This window comes from Ammodytes marinus (assembly GCF_949987685.1).
Source record: "Ammodytes marinus genome assembly, chromosome: 8".
NCBI lineage: Eukaryota > Metazoa > Chordata > Actinopteri > Uranoscopiformes > Ammodytidae > Ammodytes > Ammodytes marinus.
The window spans coordinates 12,231,813-12,242,502 of NC_137212.1; the positions used below are offsets into that span (position 1 = coordinate 12,231,813).

At 38.3% G+C, this 10,690-nt stretch overlaps 1 protein-coding gene across 1 annotated transcript; it reads left to right on the forward strand.

Moving 5' to 3' along the window:
* The first annotated feature begins 531 nt into the window (after nt 1–531).
* LOC307254723 (N-acetyllactosaminide beta-1,3-N-acetylglucosaminyltransferase 3-like) lies at nt 532–7,738 on the forward strand. The gene is made up of 3 exons (XM_080033207.1): nt 532–593; nt 2,498–2,542; nt 4,699–7,738. Exons 2-3 carry the CDS (start codon nt 2,538–2,540, stop codon nt 5,825–5,827), a joined length of 1,134 nt encoding a protein of 377 aa, XP_079889333.1. The 5' UTR covers nt 532–593; nt 2,498–2,537; the 3' UTR covers nt 5,828–7,738.
* The last annotated feature ends 2,952 nt before the right edge of the window (nt 7,739–10,690 follow it).

A 10,690-nucleotide genomic window follows, 5' to 3' on the forward strand; every position in this document is an offset into this window, starting at 1 on the left:
ATAAGGCAATGAAGATTCAATAATATCAAAATATTTAGCTTGATAATGAACTTTATTGAAATTAATTGATGGGGCCTTTTGTGTGAATAAAGCCCAGTGCTGCGTTTTCGCAACATTGAAACAAATCCCTGAAAAATCATGTGCATTATATATGCTTTTACGTTTAATTAATCATGATTTCTATCACTAAACAGTATTAATACAGTAGTTGTTTTGATACATTTTACAGTTTTTGTCTACATTCAATGAGGGAAATGTAGCCTTCTACCAGGCCTAACTCGACAGCTTCAAATAGGCTAGATGTTACAATTTTCAAAACTTTAAGAGTGGACACAGGGGAGAGAGGGGAACTAGTTTGTCCAGTTTTCTGTAGCTGGTTACACCTGTGATACCTAATAGGAATGAAAGCTTTCAGATGTGTAGCGTGCTGAGGATAGATAGAGTGCTTGACTGGCAGATACGATCAGCTCTCCTCATGCAGCAGCAGAAACGGGCGGGGCCAGCAGCACATAGCCTTGCTGCTGCTGCCCACTAACTTATTAATACTCTTTGTGACTACAGAGACAGACGTGAGGATCTATCTCCTCGAAACGGTAAGTGAGCCACACTTTGTCAAGTTTACCAACCAACTTCATGTAGCCTAGTGCTGTTTATTTGAGTTACCATACCAACTTCTCCGGAGGAATAGCCTACTATCCTGGAGGAAGTTTCCGAATTAAAAGTAACGGGAAATGTTTCAGATAACACTAGCTTTTAATATTTTTATAGACTATCCGTTGACGCTTGATCAATTCAGTGTTTCATCTTAATTGGGAAATTAGATTAAATAGCGTTCACACATTGCACTTAATAGGAAAATCGGGAGAAGGAACAAGTTTTCTTTTTCCAGTTAAATATAAATGTAATCCGATCCGTCAAATCACTATATTCTACTTCCTTGAGCTAGCCTACTGCATGACACTTTAGGCGAAGTTTTTTTTTTTTTTTTTTTTTGTCGGCTACAGCCTAGTGTGATTTGAGACCAATCTGCAATTTTCCGAAAAATAATAATAGGCCTTATTGGTGTAGAAAAGCACGTTTAAACCTTTAAAGAAGTAAATTAACACACCGTCATACTTTTTCATTTAGATCAATTAGGCCTAAGAGTTGACTTTACATTATGAATGGTTCAATAAAAAAAATATAGGCCTAAATTAAAAAAAACGATGTTTGCCACCACACAATGTTCAGTAGGCTATAGGGTAGGCCTACTTAATTTATTTGTACCCTGAAAAGCTTAAAGGCTGTTACATACTCGAGAAGAAGCGAGAAGAAAGAACAAAGTTCTCGGTGACAGAGCTGCGAGAAGTTCTTTCTGGTCTGACATATAGGCTACTTCACGAGAACTCAACTGCCAAACTCCTCACCGCGGCGCATTGTTACCATGGTAATTGACTCAGTAGCGCCAGCTGATTTCACTTCGCTTTCCTCATTGACTTCAGACTGACCAATCACACAATAGTTCTCGGACAACCTGCGAGAAGAAAGTTCGGCCCGGGTGATGTGTCGAGATCGAGAACAAGCTGCAAGAACAGCTGAACAAGAGCTGAGAGAAGAAAATGACGTAATTTTCTTCTCTCAACTCTGTCACCGAGAACTTTCTTCTTTCTTCTCGCGGAGTAGCCTATGTAACAGCCTTTACTCATGGTGCAGTATGCTGTCCCATGTGACTATAAATGTAGGCTAGTAGGGCTATACGACAATATTAAACTGTTATGGCTTCTCAATGTTTAATCACAAGATAATCCAGAGGGGTCCTGAGATGTGAGAGATGGATGATGAAAAAAATAAGTTTCCCTGCTCAAATCTGTTTTACTTTTGTAATTTCGGCGGGTTTTGTGAAATACTTGATAATTTTATTATTTTGACATCTGTAAAATGACATGTAAAATTTGACAGGTAACTATAGGCCTATCTGTCAAATAAATGTTACAGAACAAAAGGTGCAGCATTTCCTTCTCAAGTGGTGTAGTAGCCTATAGTGTAGTAACATGAATGTTAATTTAATTGGTCTACCTCAGAATTTCACTTAGGCTATGTACATTTCCTGAGTAAATCCCATAAGGATTAGCCTACAGCAGAGGCCATCACAAAGGAATACAAACTGAAGGTTTTGTCTTCATTGTCAATCTGTAGTGGCTGGTCAGAGTGATGGCGTTAGCCAATAAACAGTTGTTTTATTTTAACCTATGCTATTATATTTTACAAGTGATATATTTTGTATGTACAATCTGCAAAGTTACTAGTAAGAACCTCTGAAATGTAGTGGTGTGCAAGTATATAGTAGCAGACAAACTAAAAGAAGTATCTCTAAAGGTATACTGCTGATTTGTAGCCACTGTTTTGCTGTATATAGCGGTAAAACAAACAATAGAAACATGTTGAGCACTCTTTATATCCTGCAACATCCTTAACAACAGTTGAACTTTGTTCTCTTTTACCACTTCTTTCTTATTAGATTCCGAATGCATCATTGAGCAACGATACACATTTTAATAATGAGGTAAGGAGAAATGTTTAAAATGCTACGATGACGTTATGCGAAAACACTACACCACTTTTGTAACAAATAGAACCTCACAAACAACAAATGCAAAACACCTTGTGTAATTAAAGAACCAAGCTCTGAGTAGTAGCCTACTTTAATATATGATGTGTTATTGATTTGGGGAAGAAAGTACTCCACTCACTTAAATATTGTACGATTGTGTATTGCCAGTAAACAAGGATGTGGTAGGTGGTGGGTTTCATGCAGTCAGTCAGCTGAGATTATATAGAGAGCATCCCTTTCCACATTTTGTCAAATGGGTGTTTAATTTGTCCTAGTGACTCAATGTCTGACACCACCAATGTTACATAGTCCACCCATTTTGAGGAGACATTACAGCATTTGATTTGTTGCTACCCCACACCCCTTGTAACAGCACAGCCTGGGAGGACTCAGCGGGCAGATGCCAAGCCACCTCATGCCTCTTCTGAAGCTCTGTCTGCTCACTCCTGTCAGCCCCAGCGTGTTGTTTACAGCACTACTGTAATGCAAAATGTGCAACAAGTTAATTTATGGGTCTCATATTTTCAGACCAGGCACATATATTTAAAATGTTGTCTCAATTCTGCCCATAACAACCTCTGTTGGTTCTCAAACATCCAACTGTAATGTTTACCTCCAATCTTCTCAACAGTTGATTCTAAACATCTGGGCTTCTAGTAGCACATTTTATTGAGCTACTATAGATTTAAAAATCAAATATAATAAACAGTATATTGCACAGAGAAAAGCTTTACTGATTTTGAATTGTTGGGCAATTGAAAACCACCATTACTAGAGTAAAAGATCACCAAAGTATGTGTGTGTTAACTCTATTTTTAGTGTTTTTCTAAATGGCGCTGGCGATGTTGCCTTTAAAGTTAACTGTAGTTGGATATTTGGTAGTAAGTGTCTTCTTAGATACCACTTGATTCATTATCCTTCCAACGGACCTAAGCTAGAGAGAGTGGTTCAAGTACACTTTAAATGGCACAGCTGCTGCTTTTCTCAAGAAACACAACAAAACCATTGTTAGGCAAGGCAAGGCAAGGCAAGGCAAGGCAAGGCAAGGCAAGGCAAGGCAAGGCAAGGCAAGTTTAATTATATAGCACAATTCAGACACAAGGCCACTCAAAGTGCTTTACAGGGGCAAGATTAGAATACATAAAACACATTATGTTACCACAAGTAAAGCAGATAGCATGTAAGGACACTAGGCAAATTAAGGAAAGAATAGCATCAGACTACCAGGTTATTCACAGACACAAAATAGTTGAACAGCATTTTAATTTTGTTGATTCAAAAGCGATACCTTAATGACCTCAGTTCCCTTGCTTTCACACAATACACAGATTCATAATAAATTATTGCCAAGTCACCGGTTAGATTAACCCTTGAATTTACACAATTTACACACTACAATTGGACTAAATAGACATGCGCTCATTTAAAATTGTAATATGGCTTCTAGTGTAGTTGCAGGCACTTCTGTTGTGGGACCTAGGACCATGTCTTATACAAACCATAGACTGTATAAAACATAAAAACAAAACTAAAAAAATGTACAGATGTACTGGAAAGCACACAGGTCTGAACTCAGTACTGCTGAGTCTGAAGCTCCAATGTCCTGAGTAAAAGAACACACCGCTGCAGCCCCATTGTATTACAGGGCAAAGCAGCAAATACAGGCGTTTTCATCAGTGGGTCATATGCTTAATCACCATTTTTTAAACTCACTATTTGATAGTTAGGAACTTAGAAGACAATAAGATGTTAATGCGGCGGATAACATCTCTAATTAGTGCATGTACAATATCATAACTTAACCAATTTTCATTGTTTTCTCCAAACGATTTACAATTCCTTCATTGATTTTACAGGAATTGTTGCATGGTTCTTAACTTTAAGACATTTAGTCTTGCTATGTTTGACTTTTCATTTGTGAACAATATTGGTTTTAAAACCATATCTAACTAAACAACATTCAACCATACCATATCATCTTATCAATGTATTATATGTTTGTTCTCCAGCTGAGTGGGAACTTTGCCATAGGATAAACTGATATAGTGTGTGTCATTATGAGTTGTTCTGATAAAAAACTTGTGTTATTTTTGTTTTTGTCACTGCAGATCTTCAAATATGAGAAAGGTCAGAGCTATCTTGGTGGCGATAGCTCTTGGTCTGTTGGTGCTCCATCTCTGTAAGGATTATATTGAACATAAAATCATTCACCCCCCAATACATGTGAGAGAGGCTAACAGTCAAATGATGAACCAAACCACCACTAAGAACTCCTATGTATACTCCTGGCCAAGATGTGAACAAAACACATCTGCTGACAATGTCAAAGGCTTCGTAAATCTTTCTCAGCTCATTCAAGACTTTCTCTACTATAAACACTGTCGCCATTTCCCCATGCTACTGGACCTGCCTGACAAATGTGGAGGAGCTGATAAGTCAGCAGAAGTCTTCCTACTGCTGGTCATTAAAAGCTCCGCAGGGAACTATGACCGCCGAGAGGTGCTGCGCAAAACCTGGGCCAAAGAGAGGCTTCATAACGGTGTGTGGATCAGAAGGATCTTCATCTCAGGAACCACCGGTTCTGGTTTTGAGAAAGAGAGACTGAACACACTACTTGAGCTGGAGCAACGTGAGTACAACGACATCCTCCAATGGGACTTTAAGGACACATTCTATAACCTCACCATGAAGCAGATTCTCTTCCTGGAATGGATGGAAAGAAACTGTCCGAACGCTCGCTTCTTGCTAAATGGTGACGATGACGTCTTTGCCAACACAGACAACATGGTGGAGTATCTCCAAAGCCAAGATGGAAGCAAGCACCTCTTTACTGGCCACCTGATCCAGTGGGTGGGGCCTATTAGAAATCCATGGAGCAAGTATTATATCCCAGTTCAGGTGCAGGAGTCAGACTCGTACCCCCCGTACTGTGGTGGTGGGGGCTTCCTCTTGTCTGGCTATTCAGCTATGGTCATATACAAAATGTCCCAGTCCATTCCCCTTCTCCCCATTGACGATGTCTACATGGGAATGTGTCTGGCCAAAGCAGGACTGGGTCCTACTTCCCATATGGGAGTGTTGACTGGAGGGTTGTGGGTTCCCTCCAAAAAACTAGATGAATACGATCCATGCTTTTATAAAGAAGTCTTACTGGTACACAGATTTCTTCCACATCAGATGTATCTTATGTGGCATAGAGTACATAACCCCAATCTGAAATGTGTGGAAAGCCTCTAGCAGCACCACACTGTAAGTTACATGTGGCGACAGAGCTTGTTGACACTTTGCTTCCTGCCCCTGGTCTTACATTGAGGTATGACTTTAGTTTTGTTATTGTTCTTTTGAAAGTGGTCTGCGAGTGTCAGGTTTCGGCGAGGTCCAATGGAACTTCTTATTCTTGTTCAGCATGTCTGAGCAGTCAACCAGACACAAATGGTAAACGGTATGGATGATCAGCTTTCACTTGAATTTATTTTAAGTTTCTAACATGTTTAATGACCTCAGCATTGTTTTACTGACATTGCAACACTTGCTATTAAGTCACTCATTCAATTTCAGAATTTCCTCATACATTTATTTATTAACTAATGTCTTGTAAAATAATTGCTTCCTTCTTACTCATCCTGAGCTCTGATCTATGAAAGTCACCGACCTTTAACTTTACTGGTTGGGCATTATGAACCAGTGACAAAAAAAAAGACTGTTGACAGTCACTGAAAAACGAGTCATTTGGATATATTTTTGTATTTATTATATCATTGTTATCAGTTTATCATTGGGAATGTGTTGTGACTGGGGCTGGGTATTTATTCTCATCATGCTAGCTGAATCATGTCCATAGCACATAATTGTCCCAAAAATCAGTCAACCATCAAATGCTTCTGAGACATGTTTGCTTATTGTTTGGTCAAATTTTATTTTTTTTAATCACACTTTTCATAGTATTTATATAAAAGAATGATTTATAAAAGTATTTAAGCAAACGTCTGGTACACATTTACTGCGGTATCCAAACAGCTCTAGGTGAGAATAGTGCAGGGTTGTAAGGTGTGTAAGACCGTGGTGTCCACAGTCTTCTCTACAAGAACCCACTGGTAGAATTATAGATGTTTTAAATGTTTTCCATTATAAGGGGTTTGAATTAATAAATCTTATTCAAGACGACTGCACTGGCTTTAAGACTTGATTCAGTTGAAAAGTTTTGTTTTTTGGGTCCAAATCTATTGTTTTTATTTTGCTTACAATATGTTATATATTGTGTTATTTTATTATTAAAGTTGTTGGGATGAAATTGTGTACTGCTACCGCTAGCTCAGATTATGAACAAAAACAAATTATGCTACCATAATTATGCAGACGACACACAAATTTACATAACCATATCACCAGGAGACTATAGTCCGATTCAAGCACTAAGTAAATGCATTGAACAAATCAATGACTGGATGTGCCAAAACTTTCTTCAATTAAACAGCGACAAAACTGAAGTAATTGTCTTTGGTGCCAGGGATGAACAATCAAAAGTCAGCGCACAGCTTAAATCTGTTATGTTAGAAAGCACACACCAAGCTAGAAATCTTGGAGTAGTGATAGATTCCGACTTAAATTTCAAAAAACACATTAAATCAATTACTAAGTCAGCCTACTACCACCTTAAAAATATATTGAGAATTAAAGGGCTAATGTCTCAGCAGGACTTAGAAAAACTTGTCCATGCATTTATTTTTAGTAGACTTGACTACTGTAACAGTGTCCTTGCTGGCCTTCCTAAAAAATCAATCAGACAGCTTCTGCTAATTCAGAACGCTGCTGCTCGAGTCCTCACTAGGACCAAAAAAGTGGATCACATCACCCCAGTTCTGAGGTCTTTACATTGGCTTCCTGTTAACCAAATAATTGATTTTAAAATATTGATGTTGGTCTACAAAGCCCTAAATGGTTTAGGGCCAAAATACATATCTGACCTACTGGTCCCTTATGAACCAGTCAGAGCTCTCAGGTCGTCTGGGACTGGGCTATTGAAAGTCCCCAGAGTAAGGACCAGACAGGGAGAGGCAGCCTTTAGTTTTAATGCACCCAAGCTCTGGAATAAACTTCCAGGGGACTTGAGGTCCGCTTCAACACTTGGCTCTTTTAAATCAGGTCTGAAGACCGTTCTGTTTCCGTTTTAACCTGAAATTTTAATTTCTCATTTTGAATTAATTTTTATTTTTATTTTTTAGGAATGTGTGCTCTATGCTTGATGTATTTTGTTCTTACTTGTTGTATTTTGTTATTGCTTATGTAAAGCACCTTGAATGGCCTTGTGTCCGAAATGTGCTCTAAAAATAAACTTGCCTTGCCTTACTGCAACATGTATTTTATATAAACAAAAAGCTAAATATTGGTGTCCATATCTCGTTTTTAGACCTCTTTCAGGGCACACATTCGATTTGAAATCCAGGTGTAACATCATTTGTATGTGCAATACACCTTCGTAGTATTTCTACAGCAGAATGTACAGCTTATTTAAAGGAAATTCCTGTTTGACAGCAACATGACTCGTAACTGTTGCCAGTCCTTGCTTTCATCCATCCACTTTGTCCAGAAGCTCACATATTCAGATATACAGAATGGGCTTTGGAAGATTAGGCCAATGGGTTGGATGCATTCAGAGAGAATTGCCTGAAGATAGTGCCAGAGGAGCATATCTCTGTGGACTAAAATGATAATTCCTTGTAAGGGGAATTCAGTGGCATTGGACACTACAACAATGTTTGGGAAAGCCTATCCATGGGACTTTGACGAGTACCAAGGGAGTGTGCAGAGGAAACGTGCAAAGTCTGAGCTTGGATTTTAAGGTCATGTTGTCATGGAGCCTGCATCAATACAAAACTTTATTATGTAGACAATTTTTTCACCTCTGTGCATCTACTAATCAAACTGCTTGAGCTTCAAATCCACTCAGTTCGAACATGACGCCCTGTGACACCTGTACTGTGACGTGGAATGACAACCGGTCAGTTATTCCTCCATCCACTTTTGATGGTCCACACCCAGGTTACAAGGATTGGAAAAATTCACCACTCATATTGGGTGGGATTGATTTACTTGATTCCTTTAAAGCCAAGAAAGACTTCCACATTAAGTCCATACACTTGTATTTGTAATTTTTTTTGGAACACCATAATTCTCTGAGTGGTCACTCCTTGGCTGCAATTCAAGATTCAAGGATGTTATTGTCATTGTAAAATACAACGAAATACAGTTTGGCACTCTCTAGCAGCAGTTAGTGTTTAAATGTGTAAATGACACAGAACACAAAAAGGCACATTGACAAATAAGACAATGACACAAAGACAAAAAACAAATGACAGAAATGTTTTAATATATATATATATATAAATATATATATATACAGTATATATATATATATGTATATATATGTATATATAAGTATATATATATATATATATATATATATATATATGTATATATATGTATATGTATATATATATATATATATATATATGTGTATGTATATATATATATATATATATATATATATATGTGTATGTATATATATATATATATGTATGTATATATATATATATATATATATATGTGTATGTATATATATATATATATGTATATATATATATATGTGTATGTATATATATATATATATATATATATATATATGTATATATATATATATATATATATATATATATATATATATATATATATATATATATATATGTATATATATATATATATGTATGTATATATATACAGTATCTCACAAAAGTGAGTACACCCCTCACATTTCTTCACATTTTTCTTTATATCTTTCCATGGGACAACACTGAATAAATGACACTTTGATACAATGTAAAGTAGTCAGTGTACAGCTTGTATAACAGTGTAAGTTTACTGTCCCCTCAAAATAACTCGACACACAGCCATTAATGTCTAAACTGCTGGCAACAAAAGTGAGTACACCCCTTAGAAAAAATTTATAAATTGGGCCCAAAGTGTAAATATTTTGTGTGGCCACCATTATTTTCCAGCACTGCCTTAACCCTCTTGGACATGGAGTTCACTAGAGCTTCACAGGTTGCAACTGGAACCCTCTTCCACCCATTTATGACAGCATCACAGAGCTGGTGGATATTAAAGACCTTGCGCTCCTCCACCTTCCGTTTGAGGATGCCCCAAAGATGCTCAATAGGGTTTAGGTCTGGAGACATGCTTGGCCAGGCCATAACCTTTACCCTCAGCTTTTTTAGCAAGCCACTGGTCGTCTTGGAGGTGTGTTTGGGGTCGTTATCATGTTGCAATACCACCCTGCGGCCCAGTTTACGAAGGTTGAGTGCACGTGGTCAGCGTCGTATACAGAGGTTGGCTTTGGAAAATAGACGTATGAGTGCTGCCAGCATTGCTGAAGGGCTTGAAGGGGTGGGGGGTCAACCTGTCAGTGCTCAGACCATACGCCGCACTCTGCATCATACTGGTCTGCATGGCTGTCATCCCAGAAGGAAGCCTATTCTAAAGATGATGCACAAGAAACCCCACAAAAAGTTTGCTGAAGACAAACAGACTACGGACATGGATTACTGCAACCATGTCCTGTGGTCTGATGAGACCAAAATACATTTATTTGGTTCAGATGGTGTTAAGAGTGTGGAGCGGCAACCAGGTGAGGAGTACAAAGACAAGTGTGTCTTGCCTAGAGTCAAGCATGGTGGTTGGAGTGTCATGGTCTGGGGCTGCATGAGTGCTGCCAGCACTGGGGATCTACAGTTCATTGAATTCTAACATGTACTGTGACATACTGAAGCAGAGCATGATCCCTTCCCTTCATAAACTGGGCCGCAGGGCAGTACTGCAACATGATAACGACCCCAAACACCCCTCCGAACAACCACTGGCTTGCTAAAGAAGCTGAGGGTAAAGGTTATGGACTGGCCAAGCATGTCTCCAGTCTTAAACCCTATTGAGCATCTTTGGGGCATCCTAAAACGGGAGATGGAGGAGCGCAAGGTATCTAATCCACCAGCTCCGTGATGCTGTCATGAATGGGTAGAAGAGGGTTCCAGTTGCAACCTGTGAAGCTCT